The following is a 22559-nucleotide window of genomic DNA, read 5'->3' as shown; positions in this document are numbered from 1 at the left end:
ATATTAGTAGTAGTTATTATTATCATCATAATTATTATAATCACAATTGTTATTATTGGTGCTGCTGCTAAATATTCATAATTATGACTAAATAAGAGCAGGTTTGTTCCTCTGTACAGTAACATAATCTATAATCTGTGCTGCAGTGATGTGGAAACCTTAATTTGCATAGATTAATAAAATAGACAGTGGCAAAAGTATGAAAGTCCTTTATTTGAAACTGGCACTTGCACAGTTAAAATGCAATAACTGTACAAATTCAACACTGTTGACCATGTAACCCCAACTTCAAATTTGCATTAAATGCACTGTTAACCAGAAACCAAGTAAAAAAAGAAACATTAAAAGTGCATGCATTAATAGATATTTTCATATTAACATTGAATGAAATGACTACCTGTACTGTAAAAGGTATCACTCAAGTCATAAAACCACAGGAAATTATCACTGTCTGTGCAGCTCTACAGAGCATATTTTAGCTCATGGCACCAAATGGTAGATAGACAAAAGTAACAACTAGCTGATGAAAAAAGTGTAGCATCTAGTAGCTAAAGAGCAAGATATTTTTCTCAGGATATGATTGAGAGCTACAGAGAACTAATAAGCATCAACTAGACAAAAAGACAACTCCAAATGAATGATCATGTAGCTTTTTGTCTGCTGGATGACTAACTACAGAAATGTTTGCTAACAGGTTGATAAGGCATTAATATTTTAGGGCCTGTCTGTCAGTTTGTTTGTGGAATATTCTGCCCCATGGTGGCTTAAATAATAATAATTGAGTTTTACAAAGATAGTTGTGTTGAATATTTGTTTTTTAAGTATCAGAGCGTAGAATTATTGAGGCAGTTTCGAGCATCAGTTCCCTTTAAACAACTGCAGTAAAACCATTTTTTTTTGTGGTCTTGTTCATTCACACGTCCAACCATGTTCACTTTAGAGCCTTGTCGGAGGATGCTGCGAAGGTCTGAGGAGGTGGAGGTAGGACAGACACAGAAGTACCTCCCCCACCTAGTTTAGAGTGAGTTGACATTCAATACTCAACCTTGAGACCCTCAACCTTCAATCTTAAAGACTGTTCCCACGCTTATCTTTGCCTTTTATTAAATAGTCTTCAACTTTCTGAATAGTCTTTAATTGTTCATCGCCTATCTATGGTGTGATGTTTCCCAAAAGGTCAGGGGTCAGGTAGCCGTCTGGTGTCGGCATGGTTTTCGTTATTATCAGCTGTGGTGCAGGTGTTGAGTTTGGGGTCAGTAAGAGGCTGTTCTGTTTGTCAACGCCCTCTACCACAGTGTAGACCGGAGCAGGAGGAAAAGGGGACACAGGGTTGTTGTCTGATTCGTGGTAAGGCCTCTGGTAGTCCCCGGATAACGGGGACTGCACTGGGGTCAAGTTTTCTCCTGTCTGATAAGGTTCTCCCAAGTCCTTTGAGGATCTTGGGCTAATTTTCGCTGCGTTGAGCTCTGAGGTATAACCTCCATGGTCTGCATTCACTACCAAGAGCCGAATCTCTTCTTTCTCCTTTTCTCTTTCCTTCTCCTTCTCCACTATGACGTCTTTCTCTGTGTCTTTGCAAGTGGTTTTCTCCGTCTCAGTCTGTTCCTCAGGTGACAGCAGCACCTTGCCAGATGACCTCACCTCGCTCACCTGGGTGTACAATGCCTCTCTCACCGGGGCTACCAAAGGAGGATCCCCAGTGGTAGGGCTTTGGATCGGAGAGCTTGGTTCAGAAGATGCTGGGCTTGATTGGTTCTCACTAACGATTTCACATGGGATGAGAGCATGGAAAGGTGGTGCTTCCGCATCGCTGGGTAGATCCGGGTCGCAGCAGCTGGCGCGGCCTGAGTCGTCATCTCTGAAGCCAATGGAAAGGGGAGAGCAATTGGATGATAAGGACCGTTCCATTAGACAATCCGTATCCAGGTCTGTCAGTCTGTCATTCTGCTCCTCAATGTCCAGATCGATAAATTCCACCCATGGGTCATTGTTGTATAGCTCCGATCTCAGATCAGGGGGGCCACCCAGGATGGATACCAACTCCCTCAGCTTCCCTTTCTGTGTGATAAAGGAAACAGTTGATAGACTCAGTTGATATACTAAGCAGTCAAGCTATCTCAGCTGTTAGGTCAGGTTGCAAACAAATTCACACATTATTCAAACTTGTTTGGAGATGAAACGTAAAAGAAAAATTCCAAACTGTCAGCTGAAAGCATTAATCACAGCTCATGGACTGCTTACTTCAACTTTGACCTATAGTTCTGCAAAGTGCAAAGTTTTCCTGTGCAGTGAGGGATTATCTGCAACATTTTCTATGTGCACCCTTTAAGTTTTCCATCCATATAAGTGGTAAAGATATTCAGAATAAACTGATGGGTTGTTTACACAGTGAATGATCGGCTGACTGTTAGTGTTTGTTGCTTTGTCTGCCATTTTCTCAGATCTCTGCTCTTAATGTTGGTGAGTAAAATTCAAGGAAAGCAGACCAAAGCAACAAGAACAAGCTGTAACTCCAGTTTTCCTGGAAAGCACACTCAAAGCAAAGAAAACATATTTTCCTAATTAGTGGTATAAAGAGAAATGCACACATACACCCTGCTACCCACAGAGACACACACACCCATGCCCTGGCCAACTTCCCAAAGCCTCCCGATCCCTACACAGCCACCTCATAAACAGATACATTCGATACACCAGAAGACACAATCAAGCATGCCAAAAAACGATTAACAACCGAACAAAGACATGGATATCAGTATTATCAGCCACAATACACCAAAGTGTAACTGAATTTAATGTCAAAAAGATCTACACAGCTGATAAACTTGGCAAGTTCTCTTTGCAGAAACGGTGTCTAATTTAGTCAAGATGATAGACTCACTTAGGTTATTCAAAATATCTTCAAATTGAATTCAAGTCAAAAAGCTACACTGGACATTCTTGTACATTTCATGTGAAGTATAACTTTAATACCCATTGTGCTAGTAAATGAGGACAAGTCAAGCTCAAGCTTAAAGTATAAATGGATACCTTGAGAAGTTCAGTGTCAATTCCTCTTATTTTAGGTCCAGGAACAGGAGGCAAAAGAATAACCATCAACCTTAATGGAGAAAATAAAGAAAAATGTTACATTTTATAACACTTTATCAATGAAATGAAACCTGGAGACAAACTTGACTTTGGACCTGAATATAAACACTGCAGATGTATAGGATGTGTTGCTCACTAACACCTTTGCCATGATTAATAACAGAGACGTGGTTCTCTCTCAAGGCCAAGCAGCACAGTGCATTTCATCATTTCTCTGAGCTTTTCTACACCTTTCATAATGGCACAGACATGGCTGTTGAGTACTTACTTTTCCTGCTGTGATATGATAACCAACATCAGGATGGCCACTAAACACAAGGCACCAAAGATGAGTAAAGCTGCCACAGGGAATCTTGACACTGGGAAAAGAAATCCACACAAATTCATATATACTTCATATAATGTAATAACACACAAAAAGCATTTCTGGCTTTATCTGTCTATTAAAGTGGTGTTTTTCTCTTTCAGACATAGGTGACTTATGTAAGTTTTCATTATGGCTTTACAGAATAAGTCACAGTGCTGGCACGATATTTGGCTGCTGGTTCACAGAGTGATCATCAAAAAAATAAGGTGTTTTCTGTCCTATCAAACACTGCATCATCATTTTAGGGAATCTTTTTCTAAAAAATGAAAAGCCCTGAAAAGAGCACTTCTAACAACTTTCCCCTCTCAGCCTGGCAGTGAGTATTTACCTTTAGAGGGGATGTGGATGAATACAGAGTCACTGAATTCTCCATAGTCTTTTCCGCCAAGCATTTTGCACCGGACCCGAACCTCATGATCAACATTAGTTTGAAGCCCATACAGGGTGCGCTGTGTGCTTTTCACAGGGTCCACCTGTTGTGAAGACAATAATGTTCAAATTCAGAAAGCAGTGCTATAACCATGGAGCAACAGAGATATTGTTTCATTCTCATAGTTGTTGATAGAATATTTATTTCAAGAATGTAAATTATGTAGCAGATTTGGCTTACTGTTGTTAACCAATACAAAAAAAACTCTAGAAACAAGATACTACTGAAGTTGAAGAACAATCTTCTCCTCTAAGAAACAATAATAAAATGTATCAGTGATGTTATTGTAGAGTTTTAGGGCTTTAAACTTAGAAGAAGAGTCAGAACTTCAACAAACACCCACCACTTCCCAGCGGTCAGAGTCAACGCTGCGGTGCTGGACCTCGTACTGCAGTCTCATCCATCCCATCTCCACGTCTGCAGACTGAGGTGGCTTCCAGCTCAGCATTATGTCATAGAACGCGCTGGTCACGCTTATATTCAGCAGAGTCCAGTTCAGTCCGAATGGTGGATCTGGTTGCACTGCAGAAGATTTGTATTTATTTTTTTTACTGTTGTTTAATCATCAGCCAAGAACAACACATGTGACAAGAACATCACAGTTTCCACACACACATTCATTGATTATTTCCATAATAAAGGAGTGGTGGAGGACTGATGAGGTCAGAAAGTCCTCAATTGGATGAAATTAGTCTGTTAAAGTTGTAATACTTAGAATTTCATGAAATCAAACCCAGTTTTTGATGCAATTAATGGTGAGTAATTCCTAGCAATAGCCAATCAATATATCTACATTCTCTTTTTATTAGTTTACATTATTATTGCCATTCACTTGCTGGATTCAAGTTACTGTTTTCAATTGTATCTAATTGATATCAACCTCAGTGTTTACTCTTCACTCCGCTTCAGCCATATCAGATCAGTATCAAATTAGTGCTAATGCAAAACCAACATACTGGTGATGCTATATTAAGTTAAAAGCATTGATTTGGAAAACAACAAGGGTGTTTTTTTGTTGTTGCTCTTTTTTGTATTTCTGACAGTAGTAACCATGGATATCATTCTAACTTTAAGGGAAAAAAATACCTAACTCCTTCTTGTATAAAAATCTTGGCACTTGACAGCCTTTTTACACTACATAAACACAAGTAAGTGGAAACTTAAACATTACATCCACATATAATTGTTGATCATGTCACTCTAAAACCACAGGTATTAATCTGTTCCTCCACTCTATTTAAGGCTTCCCACAAACATTTGAAACCTGGCTGCCAGGATTTGCTCCCATTTAGCTGTAAGAGCATTAGTAAGGCCGGACACTGATGTTAGGCAATAAGGCACATTTGATTTGTTTTAAACCTGAGAGCTGCAATTCAGGACAAATATTCCCCAAAGTGCTCTGTGCTTGCCACGAAATATTTGAGTGGAAAATGGGAAAACCTCTGATGTGGTAAACTCACCAATGTCTTGGATGTAGAAGAGGTCCTCGTCATACAGGACGGCTTGATCCCTTGAGCGGAGCTGGACACTGTAACATGTCCAGATGGTTGTATAGTTTTCATTGAAGAAGCACTCGTTTGACCTGTCTGTGCTGTAATGAGGACACTCACTCCATTCCTCTGTAGGAGGTGCATTGGGGCGCCTGCAAGGAAGGGGAAGACAACATGTAATCTAAAATATTGCATGAAAAAGAGGAAGGAGGTCACAGGAAACAATGACAAAAACTAAACAGCACATTTTAGCATGTTCAGCTCGTTTGCAGGTATAAATCATAACAGGATATGTAAATGTGTCAAACAGGAAAAAACAGTTATTCTAAAAGCCTTACACATATCTTGAAATACATATCTTGTGTTGTGGGTGGTGCTGGGAGAACCATTGTGCAGTTGTTAAAATCAAAAGTGTCTCTTCTGGGAAGGATAAACGTGCTTAGTAAATTTCATGGCAATCTGCCGATTAGATTATCTTGTGAACGAAGCTGCAAAAAATTTAAAATTGGAAAAAAACACACATTTGATTTATGAAGATTATATTACATCAGATAAACCCCATTGCATAACAGCATTTCTCAGAATTTGTTCTGGGAACTTGAATTTCTATTTATTACACAAGTAAGCAAATTATAAGCTATATTATAAACACATTTCCCTATTATAAAATTCTGGGCCAAAATAGACAGTAAGGGAAAACAAACTTGCACCATTTAAATACTGGTAAAGTAAACACAACCCACACATAACATTTAGTATAACTGTCCACATATTCATTGAGAGAAGGACAGATTTTAGGAATCAGTTTTTAATCATTCACCTGAAAATTGCAGTTAATCAGAAAATCATTCTTTTAACCACATCTATCATAGAATGACTGTCATTTTAATGGTTCATCCTCTGTGGAGCATGATTGTGCTCAGTTAATTTCATTGCAATCTGTTAATTAGATAAAGACCTTTTTGTGTCCTAGTTGAAACTGTAGCCAAAGTTGAGTGACAGATATCATTAGGAATGAAAACACAAAATCAACAATTAATAGAACCTACTAAGAACTATGTGTCTATGTAGCCAAAACTAACTCCTCTCTTCCAAAGAGCTCCATTGTGTTCCAAAAGTTATTAAAAACACATGAGCCACAGTGATGCACTGGCTGACATGTTCCTTTATCACCATAGGACACACACTGTCCACACACTGTCCACACCACAGTTTATTCTGAGTTGATCCCACACACACACTGTCCTGCTTCCATGAATATTAGGGGACCCAATGTGTATTATTCCACAGCTGAAAATAGTCCCTATAAAAAAAAAATGTTTCCAAAAAAACTACAGTGCCCAGCTTCTTTATGAAAGCAGCGAGCCTTTAAAAAAAAAAGACACTATTTATTTCTGACTTGTTTTTAAAGATTTATGTCTTCAGCAGGACCAAATGAATCTGGGGCTGAGACAGATACAGTAGATCAGAACGATGGGTTTTGGTAGGGGTTAGTAAATATATGAAAGATAAGATAAATACTACTATAACCTAAGTTGTGTTTTTTAGAGGTTAAATCTCAACTGAGTGTTACCCTAAACTGGACTTTTGTCTTGTCAACACAGGTGCACCATATGTCAGATAAGGCTCGGACACAACAATGTGTGCATTTGAGCTATGAAAGCAGTGGTGACCTTGATCAGCAGTAGTTGAGTAAGAGAGAAAAAAAACGTGGGTGATGAGAGAATGTTTTAAAACTTGAGACTTCATCTTACATTCTCTTCAACTTGTTCTTTCACTATGCATTATCCTTCTAACATAATAACTGCACATTTTTCTTTTATGCACCTTATTTTGAAATGTCTGGAGAGTCCAGGCTAAAAAGCTATTTTTCAGCTGTGATTTCCTTGAAAGCACAGAAAACATTTATATTTCTGTCACTCAGTGATGAGAATGCTTTTCCTCTCACTTTTTGTTCATGTAGAATAAGCGAACATCGCCCAGCTCGGACAGGTTCTGGAAAGTGCCGACATCCCATCTGCAGTAGAAAGTCTCCATGTTATTGGACACGCAGCTAGTGAGGTGCGGGCTTCTCTGCGAGGAGTCTGAAAGAAAACAGAGAGAAGGGAAAATATTTCATTAATTTTGATAACATAAAGATCTGTTTTGCTTTCATCTCTTTGTCGCAACTTTTTACGACCGCTCTTTGCTTTTGAGGACTGCTGAGCTACACTTCAGGGATAAGATAATAACTGGAAGTACTGCGTGCAGGACAGCCGCAAGGCAAATACCAGAATTTTCCTGGAAGTCATTTTACTGCTTTTCAACGAAGGCTGCTGCTACAGAGTTCACTGCCACGGCTTGGGTGGAAGAAGCTCAGTACTAAGAAACGCACTTGCGCATGAATTACCACTTGGATCGTGTTTTATTGGCTGCATAAACTCAAACCATGTGTGGAAGAAGCATGTTTCTACAGCTTTCTTGCAGCTTTGCTTTTTCAATTTCTGACCTGTTTTTTGAGTTTGCTGTTGATGAACACTATCAGGGGCGTGCGGTCCATTAAGCACACTGTAATTCCATTAGCGAAATACATATGTTAATGAGAAACTGTTTTTTTATTATAATTGTATTGTGTATGTGTGTGTGTATAAATTGTGGTTGTTACTCTCACATAAATCAGACTAATGAAAAAGAGCTGCCTACAACATCTGTGTGCTGAAGAGCATACTTTTTTCTTTCCACCAGACCTCAGTATGTGTGTAATATATTCAGCTTTTTCAAATGTTCTATTAGTTAACATTTACCCACTGAATGCAGGCAAGACAAACACAGACCATTTGTGGTGCTGTGGTGATAACCATACAGTGAAAACGGTTGCTAAGTGGCCACTAAAATCAGCATTAATTAGCAAAGATTTTAGCATTAGCAACTCGTTTTAGCTACTCTGAGCAACAGTTTTTAAGGGAAGTATGTCTTTGGTCAGAGCATTTCTAAATGTAAACTGCTGACTGTGAGGTACGAAGGATTTTTCAGAGTAACCAGGACAAATATCTCAAAAAATTTGAATCTGCCTGAATCATTAGCAGCTGAAAATAGCCTATGAGCAACATGAAATTGCAATAGAGAAATGATGAAGACAGTGGGAGGAACAGTGAGTTGAAGGAGGGAGGAAATTTAGAAATTGCCATTGTTGCCATTACAATAGTTTGTTCACCAGATAACTATTTTCTTAAATGCAAATGTCCCACTCAGTACATATATTGGTCACAGTCCTTCAAAACCAAACTTTTAAATGTATCATTAAATTAAAGTGAAATTACTCCTGTCTCAATCCCAATGGACTGTGATTTAATGTGGGTTTTTTTTCATTCTGTTAAGTAAGCAAAGCTAACTGTATTACCAGTCAGCTGGCAGCATCAACATTTCGGGGAGGAACAATAACACAAGCCCAGGCTGGCTGACTGTGTACCGAGAACTATGAGGACAGAATGGCTCCTTTACAGTTGACAGGCGGCACATGGAACAGATGATGAATACCTCTGGCCTGCTTAGGGTGCTTCAAGGAAGGGGAGTAACAGGTTAAAAATAACCTGTTTACCAGATCGTCGACCCCTCCTTGGAACTGTGCTTAGCTCAGGGTTAAGAGAAAAATCAATTTGACACTCTGCTATGTGGAGCATTTTTCTGGCTTGCTCTGTCATGTTATATGAGGGCATACAGGTGGTTTGTTAGCTGTGTGTGACAGAGAAAATGTGTTAAAGAGAGCTTTCCCATATTGATATTGATTTAGTACATTTTTGTGTATTTGTGAGTGTTAAAGGTAAATTCTGTCAGTTCTTTTTAATCATTATACATCGACGTTACTGAACCTGGAAATCTGAATAGAGTGAATGAGAGCAGTGTTGGACAGCAGATGTAGATTGTACTCGTCATTGCACTTGTACTGTTTAAATAGTGTCCTCTATGTCTGTCTGTGTAGCGAAGACGGTCCTTCCCTGACTCTCCTGCTTCCTGTCTAATTGCACATACCCGTCTGGCATCAAGCTCATCATCCTGCATATCTCATTGGTTTTCAAAAAGGTCAGCAGGTCAGGCAGAAGGGGGCTATTGTTGCTAAGTAAAATGCGTTGCCATGTGTAAAGGTGTTACTGGTAATACATGGTAATTGGGCATCATCGTTTTCCCTTCTTTTTAATAGAAAAAAAACACATTTAGTTCATTTTCCCATATCAGACCCCACGTTCTTCAAATTAACAAAAACTCTGTAAAATAGCCTATTAAGTGCATTAATATTTAGATGATAGAGGCTACAATAATAAACTCTAAGTGTGGCTCCGTGGCATTAAAGAGCAGCACAGTGAGACGTCTGTCCTCCCTCCTGCTCTCTGCTGTAAACACACGTAGCTGTTAGCAAGCAGCTGCTCTCACATCTCCCCGGGTCTCACTGATTGTTTTTTGGCTCTTCCCCTGCTCAGCCTGCTTTCGGATAGTATGGAGTTTGGAGTTTCGGAGTATGGCTCTCTCATTTCATCTCTCTCACACTCGCTATGCCCTTTGTATGACACATTTTAGTCCAGAAAATATCTTTAAATACAATAGACAGATAAAATCCCCTGATATCTAGTAAAGCTCTTCGCTCACTTATTGCTAGATTGTTGTTTCTGTCTCAGTGTCAGCTAATGCTTCAGGTCTTTCAATTGTATTAAAGAGATTATTTCCAAGTGTTGAAACCTCGCTGCATGCTTTTTCTCTCTCTCCGGCACTCCTGGAGCATTCCCCTTCATTCATCACCACGCTCCGGCCCTCTGCCTCAGCCTGCTTCATCTCCAATCCACCTCCATTCCCCACTTCCCCGACAATAAATCCCTTTCATTCATCTCAATTCAACTCTGTGTCTGCATTTGGGTCCACTATACAAATCATAGCACTCTCACTGTTCTGTTTGACATGCCATGTAAAATGAGGTATCGCTGTTAGTATCAGAATAATGTGGCTGGATCAGGGAGCAGAGTTGCTTTATGGCAGTAATGGATTTACAAGATTGTTGCGTTAAAGTGATGAAAAGTGAACCTTGGCAACAGCAACGTGTAGGAATAATTCATAGCTCAAAAGTACACAGCCTTTCAATAAAGAAATAACTTGATTTGTCAAATATATAATTCACCTGAGTTATCTGTCAACAACTTCTCAAATGAATGCAGACTTTTGATGTATTAAACTATGACCATGACTTTTCCCTAGACTTATCTGAATTCTGTGAGTGCCCAAACATAACCATGAAAAAAATGAATGATACTTTAGTTGCTTCAATCCGATATTTACTGCAAGAATGGACAATGTAGGAAAACAAATCAAATGTATGTGTCAATGAGGTTCAGTATTCATATTTTCCACTTGTAAAGTACCTAATTATGTTGATAGAAAATAATCTGGGCAGCAAGCATATCGTCCCAGGAGTACAAACCAAACTTTGTCACAACATTTATTTTTCATCCTTTTATTCTATCTTAATTTAAAATGTAAAACCCTATTGACAGCCTTTGCCACCTTTGTCTCAAAACATCCAGGGAAAACCCAGTCAGTAACAATTGGCCATAATATATAAAACCTGATAATCAATTAGGGCTGGGTATCAGTACTCAATCAGGTCAGTACTTTTAATGGTACCGACCGAACTATGTCGGTACTACTGAGTATTGATTCACGTGAAATGGTGCCAACTTTCGGTATACTCAGACCGATCATTATGAGCGAAACGCACGAGCTGGGCACATGTCAGAGCAAAATGTTATGTCTTTATCTGGAATGTTTGATTTCATGCTCATGGGTGTAACACTGCATTATTACACCTACAAATCCCAGTCATCGTGTCACCATGCATCATGGGAAAACAGTGCAAATATGAATATGTTTAGAAGAAATAATTAATATAGGCTAAATAGCCCAGGTGAATATATATTTATTTATATTTTGCACTATATGTTTTATATATTTACTTTGTATATATATATATATATATATATATACACACACACCTCATATTTACATTGTATATATTGTTCTTGTATACTTGTGTTTGATCATTTTAATCTATTTTTATATGTGCATATTTTCATGATAGTTAATTAGATATGTTTGGGTTTTGAGTTGTTGTTTGAAGCTAACATAATTTGAAGCTGGGATTTTGGGTTCTGCAAAATTGTGATACACATTTCCACTTTTGTGATATTTTATAAACCAAGCAATTAATAGATGAATCAACATCAATCAAGTATTTGGCAGATAATGAGTTCAATGAAATGAATTAGTTGCAGCCCTGATGATATTTAGTGTACAATTTTGCAGGACTTTTACTACACTTGTATTTATATATTGTGGTTTTGCTACTTCTACTAAACTATTTGACCTTAAATACAACAAAAAGGGAGAAAAAAGTGTATTGCCCTGTGAAGTCTAATTATTCTGGCACCATAACAGTCAGTGCAAACACTGTGAACACCAGATCCCTTTTGTCAGAGAATGCAGTTAGAGTAACTACATTATCCTGCAAACTGACAGGCTTCATTTATGTGCTCGTGCGTCAAAGTAAAGTGCTGCTGTGTTTGCTCAGCAGCTGCCAAGCAGAGTTCACTTCTGGTGTAAGTAAACATGTGACCAGTGAATGTCGGCCACTTTCTACACACAGTCACCAGAGCCACAAAACTCACAGACAATTTCCAAGATGATAATATCAATATACAGCATGCTCTCTTTCAGGATTCCTCTCCCTGCCACAGTCCTAAGCAGTAAACATGTTTACAACATGATTTTTCTTTGTCTCTCTGTGCACTGCTGACACAATCTATTTCAGGGTGAAACAAAACATCCTCACTCGATCTGTTTTGATAAGCCCAGATGTGTTTCCTTTAAGCCGTGATTTTGAAGGAGGCAGGAAATAGCAGCAAGCATTAATTTCCTTAAAAGGACTAACACACAGTACATTCAGATAATCTCATAAATTATCAGGTAGAACATAGCTTGTCGTCTCTCTTTGTTTATGCACCCTCTTGTTGATGATTAGAGTGTCTTTCCAATTATAGTGTCGATTAACATCTGCACAGTATGTTGGTGGAAAGCCTTCATTAATGTTTTTCCTGTCAGAACAGAGGGCAAACGGTTATTTAGAGAGTCACATGTTCAGTTATCACTCACTCACTGAACTCTTAGGGGGAATACCTCATCCTGGCATTTAGAAATCTGTTTCCTTCCTCGGTTAAAGGTCTATACTCAAGTCACAAATTATAGTTCTGAACATTTTACTAATCTAATGAGCCTTAAGGACAAATAAACATTGATTTAAAAAAGGTTGCATGCCCTGAAGTGTAGAGTGGCTGTGTGCCCTCTCCATTCAAGAAAAGTAATCATATTATAAACCCATGTCCTGATTCCCAAGCAATAGGTATAAACTCTGGTGCTTAGGGGATGCAGGTCCACAGATACCATTCATTTCCTACATTTCCTGGAAGTGGTACTCCAATAAAGTTGGAAAATGAGGGAAGGGTTATTTTGGCTGACTGAAAGTGGTTCTCATTTTCTAATTGGCAATGTCAGTTGACTGATGGAGCAGTAGAACTTCTCCTGGTTAAATCCTCTGTACAAAAGATGTGAGCAGTGAGCAAAATGGTTCTTCAAAAGTCAAAGATAGAAGTGGGGGCATGCATTTGGTAAAATAAAGAACATCAAACAGAGTTTAAAAGGATTTCTTTTTCTAACAGGACTGTTTCTTAAACTATGGTAGCCTTTGCGGTTGGAGAAAAGGACTAATTGACGTGTTTTTAATAGTTTTTGGACAATAACAGAGGTCTATGATATGAAGCTTTGGATACGTGGACTGTACTTATATAAGTTGTTTTACTTCATTCTTGGTTTGACTCTCCACATGAAATTTGTTGACAATAAGAAAAATATGGAAGATTGCCAGCCTTATCCTTTAAACTATGTGATGAGATTGAGTGGGTGGCTAGTTGCAACCTGTCTATCATTAGAGGGATACAGGATGAAGTCCGTAGTAGTGATATTTTAATGCCACAAAATAGCAAACACCAACATTGCTTGGTGGCACACAGCAGTTGCAGCTCACAAACTGAACCCACTTTAATATTTGAGTACTTTGTCATTTTAACAAGAACAACAGTTATTTTGTTAGCTGTTATTTGTCATTTTTCTTTCCGTTTAGTGTTTTCTTACAATGAACCAGTGTTTAATTAAAAATTAGTAATGGTCCTAAAGTAAAAATAGGCAGGTTGGGGTAGCTACTAATGCTAGATAGCAAAACGAAGCCAACCAACATAGTAAGATTAACAGCTATTAGCGTCTGTCTGAGAATAGCCATTAGCCTGTGCCTGCATGAAACCACTTTAATTTGAGTACTTTGTCATTTTAGCAAGAACTACCGTTAGCTTAGTTGTCCTTGTTCTCTCCAGCTAGTGTTTTCTTACAATGAACCAGCATTTCATTCAAAATTAGTCATTATACTGTCAGTGAATAGGCAGGTTAGGGTAGCCGCTGTTGCTAGTTAGCAAAATGTAGCCAACCAACGTAACAAAGCTAATGGTGATTAGTGTCTGTCTTCTAATAGCTGTTAGCCTGTGTCTGCATGATGAAGTCACCTCTCTTAGAGGACAGAATCTTATGTGTAATATGACCTTTTCTCGATGTTATACTGACTACTTCACTATCTATTTCTTATAAGAATCATGTGTAGTGCTTTTTCACCCTGGTGAACAATAAAAATATATTCTATTTTATTCTGTTATGTTCTATTTTAACATGTTTCATTTCTATTGTTTATTGTTTATTGTTTATTATTATATGCAGACAAAGCAGACTGTTTAATATCACGAGGTGAAGGCAGTGATTCAGTTATATCCAGGCTAATAAGAAGAGCTGGCAAACTTGCACCACTGGCACTACTGATTTCTGTGAAGTTATTATAAGTTGTCACTCACTACCATAGTTTTGCTGCAGGGGGAAAGCATGCCTGTCAGGACACAGCAGCTTTGTTCAATCCAACATAAAGACATGAAACAAAAACAGAAAAATAGCAGAAGAACTGGAGTAGCTGGGAAAAACTTCCTCCGTCCACACCACCCGTAAGTTCCTGACAGCGTTATGCAACAAGACAAAGCACAGGATGTCCTTGCGTGACTTTAATGGCCAATGCAGACCTAGTTTACATCTGTGAATAAAACACGATCCATGTATGCAAATACACAGCATTTCTAGTGTTGCTGAGAGGCTGTTTGGTAGAAAAGAGGGGCCTCTACGCATTAAACAGCCCATTGTTGGAGTGGAGTGCTCTCCGCTCTCCAGAATTCCTGGAAAGCCACTTCACTAGAAATCTGTTGGCTGTTCTCTGTGGCTTTCTGTGGAAGACTTCACTGTTGTGCAACAACACACATTCATTTGAACACCAGAGCAGCATGGTCACCATGCAACTATAAATGTTTTATATTATTCTGGGCTAAAATTGTCATGTGGCCTATTAAAAGCAGATTTATCTCAAGAATTAGTTCCATCTGGTGTTCTAATCTGATTTTGAAAGAAAGAGAGCAACAGGAATTTTAAAATCTGGGTACCAGGAGACACCAGATGTCAAAGAAAGCATAATCAGTGCCAAGCATAAAGGTTGCAAAAGAATAACACAATATGTTCATGTGCTGCAATGCAATAAACATTATTTCAAATCTGTCTTTAATCTCAAAATGCCTGTAAATGTCATTAAATTTGAATCTAATTATGCTGTGCAAGAGAACTAAAGGCAACTAGATACCAGAATTGAGACATACCTTGTCCAGACGCTGTTTGCAGTGCTGAAACAGTGAAGATGTGAAAGACGAAGAGGAGCATGGTGAGAGCAGCAGCCATACTGTTGAACTGTGGAGGGAACATGTGGGGAATGTTAGTTTCTCAGTGCAGTCCACCCAGCTGAAACACACGACAGCCCAGCCCACCACCACTGAACACTGTCGCTACGACCACTCCTTACTCTTTTTAAGAAGAGAACAAGTTGGGTACACCCATGATAAATCCATATAGCGTCTTTGAATTCATTAACCATTAACTGATTTAGTCTGTAGACACAGCTTATCTAAATTATTCTACATCCTGACATTTGGTTGGATGAACTCTGACCACTTTGCAAACGTTTTTGCCATAAAACTTGTATTTGAATGTTTTCTAAGATGCATACATACTCTGAATACAATTTATGGTTGTACTGCTTTAAGGATTTGTGTAGGATTAGACTTTAGACTTACATGTGCAGTCACGTTTGGCTGCTTTAAAAGGATCTTAACACTGATTTAACACTTCAGCTGAAACCTGCTCCCAGTTTTTTACACTTGAATTGATCTTCCAGCTTATTTTATTATTTACACTTCAACTAACATATCATCTCATTATATAGATTAAAAATGTTATGTTGAAACTTTAACTGCCACTTTTGACTCCTTTCAGCATCTTCACAACTTCACTCAGTGCCTATACTAAAAGTGTTGCTTCATCTTCATCCACTGCTTACACTTTAAACAAGTGCCACTTCAGCTTATTTGAGATTTTTTTTAACTTGAACTGACATTAATTCCTTTCAAGTATTCACTGAAACAGACTCACTTTGAATTGTTTTAATCATTCTCTTCAGACTGTCACTTTAATCTACTTCTGGACCTCCTTTACTATCTCTCATATGTAGATGTTTTTTGTTTCATGTCATTTAATATATGAAAAAAATGAAAAAAGAAACCCAAGTGAGGAACCAGAGCACAGTGCATTTATTGGACAGCGGGGAGTACCAGCGGGTCTCAATCAGAGTCTGAACATGTTTTATTCATTATTTCTTCGTGGAATTCGCATGGTTTATGCTTCCTGGAGAGGCACGTTTCACAACGGTAAACACTTTTTCACAGAACATGATATCCATTTCCAGCCAACAGTCCTAGGTTCCTGCCAGCAATTTTAAAATTCATCCCGTCTACACTCTGGGGCCCATTTAGATGTTGTTTACTGGTCCTTGCATGGGGATATATAGAGGATTTATATGGTTTTGTCTTCTAATGCAGAGTTTATTCAACTCATAGGTTGGGGCCCCTTGTGAACATAATGTTCATATTTTGGTGGCAACTTAACACATGTTTCATTTATTAATTTATAAATGTTTCTTTTTGTTTCCTCTTTCATTTTAATGTGAAGCACTTGTAATTTATTTTACTTTGAGCTGCATTTCTTGTAAGAAAGGTGTATTACAAATAAAGTTAGTATCACTATTATTATTATTATCATCATTATTATTATTAATTGCTGGTATTATGATCATTTCAGGGCCTAACAATTTGTGTCAATAGCCAGAAAAGGTGAACTAGTGCTGTATATGGCCTAAAAGAGAACACATGAGGGCAGATAACACTGTAAGGCCTTCAAATGTAAACAATGGATTTTTGAGCTGGATACAGATTGAAAAGATAATTATCACATATGAACTTGCACAACTGAACAAGATGAGCCTTGATCAGAAAGCAAAACTGCCCACTAGTGCTCACATGATTTGTCAATTTATTGTAAGCTGATGAAAAGTGTCAATTTGTTGCTTTAGTCAGTTCTATATGATTGTAAATGAAATGTCTGTTGGTCAGATAAAATAAGCAATTTGAAGATGTCACATTGAGTTCTGGGAAATTGTGATTTGACTCAACCTTTTCCCTGAACATACATAATAACATACAAAAATAAGTCATGCATAATAAAACTCATACACTATTATACAGAAATGACAGAAATGATCTTTTCTTTTTCATCTGCAGTCACAAAGCCTCTTCATTTCCTCTCATCACTCCTATAAAGTCACATTCTATATGTCTGACATATATTGATTTTCTTTATTGGTTTCTGCCTGGGTCCCCTGTCGTGTTAGCTCAGTATCTTTGCTCTTACATCCACGTCTTTATGTTGCAGATAGTGCAGCAGGAAGATATAAAGTGTTCTGATTAAATATCATCCTTCTATCATATTTTATTTTTATGATATTGACATAAGATGTACTCAGTTGCTTCAAATATCCGAAACCCATCTGAAACCCAGCTTCTTTTATAGCATTCACTATATTATATTTCTGTTTTGACATACTGGCAAAACTGACTTCTGTATCTATAATAATCAAATATGAATCCCACTTGCTTATAGAATATATCTAATTGGATATTGTGTGGCTTTTTTAAATGTTTTTTAATCTCATCTGTCAATAAAGGCCTTAACAACTCAGCATTAGTCATACTGTGTGTTTGGTTCAACATGTTCTCATATGCAATATGCTAAAAATAATTATAGTTACATAATCTTTCAGTACTTGTGTTCAGGTTATGGTTAATAGTAAACTCTCTCTCATATGTCTGCTGGTGGTTTCTGCTATACATGTATCTCCAGGACTGAGCAGGTTTTACTAGCTTCTACCCTGTTCACTTTCTTCTAGTGTCAGCATTACTACTTATTACCTACTCTGTTGTTTTACACTTTGGGATGTCTCACGCTGATAAGACACACTAAAATAACAAGTGTTATGCAGACTAAACTACCTTCACAGCTGCAGATAGCAAAAACTCTGTTTAGATGGACACACTCAAGGCTATGAAAGAAATGTATTGGGAATATTGCAAGATTTGATTTGATTTGCTGATGTGATACACAGTGCGCTTTTTTTTGTAATATATGATAAGGTGTACTATTTTGAGTTGGGGTATTTTAAGTGATTTTTACTCAGGGGTCAGTTTGAAATGAGTTTTCCCTCAAAGTTTCTCAACCGACCTCGCATGAGGCCATCGGACATGCAGTTAGGGGAGTGGGAGGTTTCTAAGACTAAGATTTATTTGACATATTTTAAAAATATATAATGGCTGCAAACTCTATATAGTGTATCATATTTTTCCATATAATCCATTTGGAGCTTGTTATAATGTTTTCCTAACACATTTTGGGACTTTAAACCTGGGTCATGTGACCTAAAGGTTGAGAAACCCTGCTGCCAGATGTTAGAGAGGCTTACTAACAGAATGACATATGCAGCATGTCACTGTTTATATTCTAATACAAAGTACAATATTTACACAACTGATTATGATATGATGATATTATTGTTATGTTCATAGTGATTTATTTTAGGGGGGTTTTTTTGGTGGCAAAGCCACAAATGTAGAATGTATTAAATATTAAAAAATAATGAACTCATTACCATTTCTGAAACCCCCCAAATTCTGTCATTGCAAATTTCCCATCCATCAGCCCAAAACCCCCATAAATAATTAGTTCACCCTCACATGAGACCAAGATAAAATGAACTCACACCTGATAGGAAGAACAACAGAATCTACAGTGTTTGTGGGCATTTCTGCACACAAAATGACATCATGATTAATTAATTGGCATTTGTCTTTCTCTAGGAATACACAAAAGAACAGCAAATGACTTTAAAATGTCACCAAATGGAAATCAAGGAACCTAAATCTCTCAAAATGGTACTTTATGCAATATTGTATAGTTATGTAGTACTTTAAAAAACTGTTAACTTGGCAGATCAACACAATCAAACCTTGTCAGGCTGTGTGTGTGCATTATAGGCTTAAAAAAAATAAACCTTTCAGTGTGATCACATCTTTAGTTTGTGTTTAAACTGCTTCCACAGTGTTAGGTCAAAGCTTTTCCCCCACTGTGCTATCTGGGATTGTGCAAGATACATGGAGAAAATGTAAATAATCCCCTAAATATAGCCCTGATATAATATCCGTCTGGACAATGTCCTCATATATATATACACACACACACACAGAGAGAACAGAACAGTGACGGTTTCAGTTAATGGTTATGAGTGTAAGTGTTCACTATCAGATACGTGCAGCTGCGTAAACAGACAGGAACATGCAGGATAGACATGAGAACTAGAACTCACCCCTCTGGTGAAGCGGACAGAGGTACTAACGCTTTCACAGGTTTCCTTGATTTAAAAAAAAAAAAAAAAAAAAAAAAGAGCGACTAAAGGGAGCTCACATTCACGCAAAACCAGTCCCAAACAACCGTCCCTCCAAACACACCACAGACCCTCTCTAATATCCAGCTGAGTGTGTTATAACAGACCGTCTGTGCGGGTTGACCAGGTTGACTGACTGTGGCTGTGTTACTGCTGCACGCACAGAGTAGGGCGCCATCTGTCGGTGGCGTCTGTGTAACAGCAGGAACACAAGCAACACATCTGCAGGAAAAGTGAGTAAAACAGGAGCTGCAGGCGCTGTCAGACAACAGACCGAACAGGATTTTAAAGACACTTATTCAAAGTCGCTTAACATTCCCAACCAGGAACCAAAACAAAGTCTCAACAGAATATCCTTTAGATTTGCTTATTTTATATATTCATATCTCACAGCCCTCTGCTCACTGTCACATTTCAGGTATAGGGGAATACTGAATCTTAAAAACCTAAAAATTAAAATATACTATAAATAGCAGTAGCCTATATAGAAGGCATATAAAATATGATTCATGTCTGAGATTGTCCAGGAAAAATTCAGAGGACAACACCTCATGTGTCCTTAATGGTAGCAGTCCTGGAATCAGTAAAGACTTCAGTTAGTAACCTTATAAGTAAACAGTTAGTAGTAGGCTATAAGATGACAGTTTAAAGGGACACTGCTGTCACTTCTCAAAGATGAAGTCATCTGCAATCATTTTAAGTTATTATATAAATAAAATATGATAATAATAAACAAGTGTCAAAATATACTTATTAATAAATACATGAATATAAAATGAAAATATGAATATTGGAATGCATTAAATTAAGAAATAGGCAATAAAACAAACAAAATATGATATTTTATCACTTATTTATGTATTTTACCTTCTATTTCATGACTATAATTATGGCTCATCTAGTCTATAATTTACTACAGGGATGCAATAATGCACTGTCATAAAGGTTAATAGACTCATAAGACTGATTTTGTTTTTTCATAAATTGTCAAAACTTAAACAGAAAAAGACAAGTTATGTTAACTTTTAGTCTCCAGTGGGTCAAGATCCAAATACACTTCACACAATGCAACTTGTCCTCGACCCTCCCTGCCACAAGAAACTATGTTATCAGTATTTAATTTCATGTTATCTTATCCTGTCTTTGTATCTTTTTTTCTTCTGTCTTTACCGGTTTTTATTGTGTACTGTGCAGATGTGTGAACATATCTTTCCCCCATGTGTACCAGATGGAGATGATAATATTCAATTCTTCCACGAACTTAAAATGCAAACGAAAAAAAATAATGAGAAAAACAATTATTCTACTTTTATTATGGGAAATGTAATAAAATATTTTGCCCATGTGATGTATAAAACATTCATAACTTAGATTAAGCTCTCATCAAGGCTCATCTGTGTATGAACAGACCTGTCAATAAGTCTGGGAATGAAAGTATATTTCAGTCCTGTTTGCTTTTATTCACACATTAATAGATTGTGACCTTTATTGTTCTGCAACTGAATAATAATCCATTACAGCTGATTAAAAGGAGAGCAATTAAAAATAAACCAGTGTTAGCAGTAAAGTGTAGCTAAATATAAACAGTAAGCATGTTGTGTTGGTTATAACATATGTTAATGTTGTGGTTCAGGTGGCTCTGACTTGTTCATGTTCTTAAAATAAAACATGCTATTTTATGTGCTTATCTCATACTCTGATATGCCAAGTAACTACAACTGTCTGGTAAATGTAATGAAATGTAATGTTTAGTAGTTCCCTGTGAAACGAAGGAAATGTAGTCCCACAAAATACAAATTGTTCAAGTAAATTACCACCATCTCAAAATTGTAATATATGTATACATTAATGACAATTTCCTATTCTAGTGAATGGGAAAGTGGTCTCAGACTTTTGGACCCTACTGTATGTTAGTTGAACTCATATTATAAAGTGCAAGCTTACAGCTCCCATTTACCAAAATGAATGCAGACAGAAACCAATCAACCTAACAAAGGATAAATAAAAGTTACTTTAAAATATTTTAAGCTAAACTACTATATTTTTCTTCTAATGCTTAAGTTCAACTTACGTCTACATGTAAAGGAACAGCTCCTGTGCAGATTTAGATTAGTATTCCCCAAGCGGTGAACTCACATTTCACTACGTGTACAGTCACATGCCAGCAACAAGTTGTTTTTGATCCTGTGTCGTCAGACCACCCCACAGACTGTATGGACCACCCACACACTCTCCACATGCTCCGAATAGCACACAGACACACAGCCCATCCTGTTTTTCTTTTTATGAGACTTAAAGGTCCAGTGTGTAGAATTTAGTGGCATCTAGTGGGATGAACATGGCAGAAATGAAATTTAATATTCATAAGTATGTTTTATAATGTATTATATAATATAATGTTTTTGTTACCTTAGAGTGAACCCTTTATGTCTACATAGGGTGCAGCAAAGGGTGTTTCATGATTTTTGCGAGTTTCATAGCCACAGTAGTTTCTCCTACATGGGGTGGGGGGGGTGGGGATTATTGAGTGTGTTGCAACCTGCAACATCACCCCTAGATGCCGCTAAATCCTACACACTGGTCCTTTAAAGCAACAATAGAACATTTTTGGACACTTAGGGGCAGTGAACAGAAGCTGTGGATACAACGTTGACATGATACCACCTTAAAAAAGCAAACAATTGCTTATTAATTCTAACATCAGACATAGAGCAGCATCAGCATTAATTTGGATGAATGTACCTATCCTGTTTTGGTCTCCACTAACTCAAAATGGAAATATTTGGTGGCTAAATGCTAGACTATAGTCTTTTCTGTCTGCTGTAGTTTTTTCACTAAAAACAGCTCGACTCTATAGGGCTGGAAACAATGCCATGCGATAAGTGAGAGTGAACCAAAACAGTGAAGTTGCAGGCTGAAAAAAACAAAATAATGAGCTTTAAGTCTCTATAAATGATTGGAAATAAGCTAAGTGCCCCCACTTCACAAACAACTATTCATGGAACCCATTGTTGATATAAAAATATTGAGAATAGATGCTTTAAGTTCAAAACCAAATTGGTGTTGTTGTATCTCCATAGGACAATTTTCAGTTTATGCATGAAAAGCTCATGAATGTTGCAGTTGGTTGCTTGAGCTTCACTGTGCAGAATG

General features: G+C 37.5%; 1 protein-coding gene across 4 annotated transcripts; it reads right to left on the bottom strand.

The window, feature by feature from the left end:
• Positions 1 to 193: 193 nt before the first annotated feature.
• On the bottom strand, positions 194 to 21592 carry ghrb (growth hormone receptor b). Of its 4 annotated transcripts, XM_053339688.1 has the most exons (10): positions 21478 to 21579; positions 19329 to 19373; positions 15184 to 15271; positions 7326 to 7461; positions 5348 to 5529; positions 4231 to 4409; positions 3786 to 3930; positions 3359 to 3449; positions 3031 to 3100; positions 194 to 2058 (listed from the first exon to the last, which is right to left on the bottom strand). In XM_053339688.1, exons 3-10 carry the CDS (start codon positions 15260 to 15262, stop codon positions 1153 to 1155), a joined length of 1788 nt encoding a protein of 595 aa, XP_053195663.1. In that variant the 5' UTR covers positions 15263 to 15271; positions 19329 to 19373; positions 21478 to 21579; the 3' UTR covers positions 194 to 1152. The 4 variants fall into 4 exon arrangements, with proteins under 4 accessions (XP_053195663.1, XP_053195664.1, XP_053195662.1 ...); XM_053339689.1 differs by lacking the exon at positions 19329 to 19373 and having other exon boundaries at positions 21478 to 21592; XM_053339687.1 differs by lacking the exon at positions 21478 to 21579 and having other exon boundaries at positions 19329 to 19528.
• Positions 21593 to 22559: the final 967 nt, after the last annotated feature.

This window comes from Scomber japonicus, chromosome 19, assembly GCF_027409825.1.
Source record: "Scomber japonicus isolate fScoJap1 chromosome 19, fScoJap1.pri, whole genome shotgun sequence".
NCBI lineage: Eukaryota > Metazoa > Chordata > Actinopteri > Scombriformes > Scombridae > Scomber > Scomber japonicus.
Note: the sequence above shows the minus strand (reverse complement) of the source record. Positions and strands in the feature narration are given on the sequence as shown.

What these genes read in the sequence shown, in the direction of transcription:
- ghrb (XM_053339685.1), bottom strand. Translation starts at nt 15,286, where the DNA reads ATGTTCCCTCCACAGTTCAACAGTATGGCTGCTGCTCTCACCATGCTC. An exon ending in CTTCTACATCCAAGACATTG is followed by an intron (nt 4,410 to 5,347) that starts GTGAGTTTACCA and finishes AATCTTCTGCAG; the next exon opens with TGCAACCAGATCCACCATTC. An exon ending in ATCATATCACAGCAGGAAAA is followed by an intron (nt 3,101 to 3,358) that starts GTAAGTACTCAA and finishes TTCTCCATTAAG; the next exon opens with GTTGATGGTTATTCTTTTGC.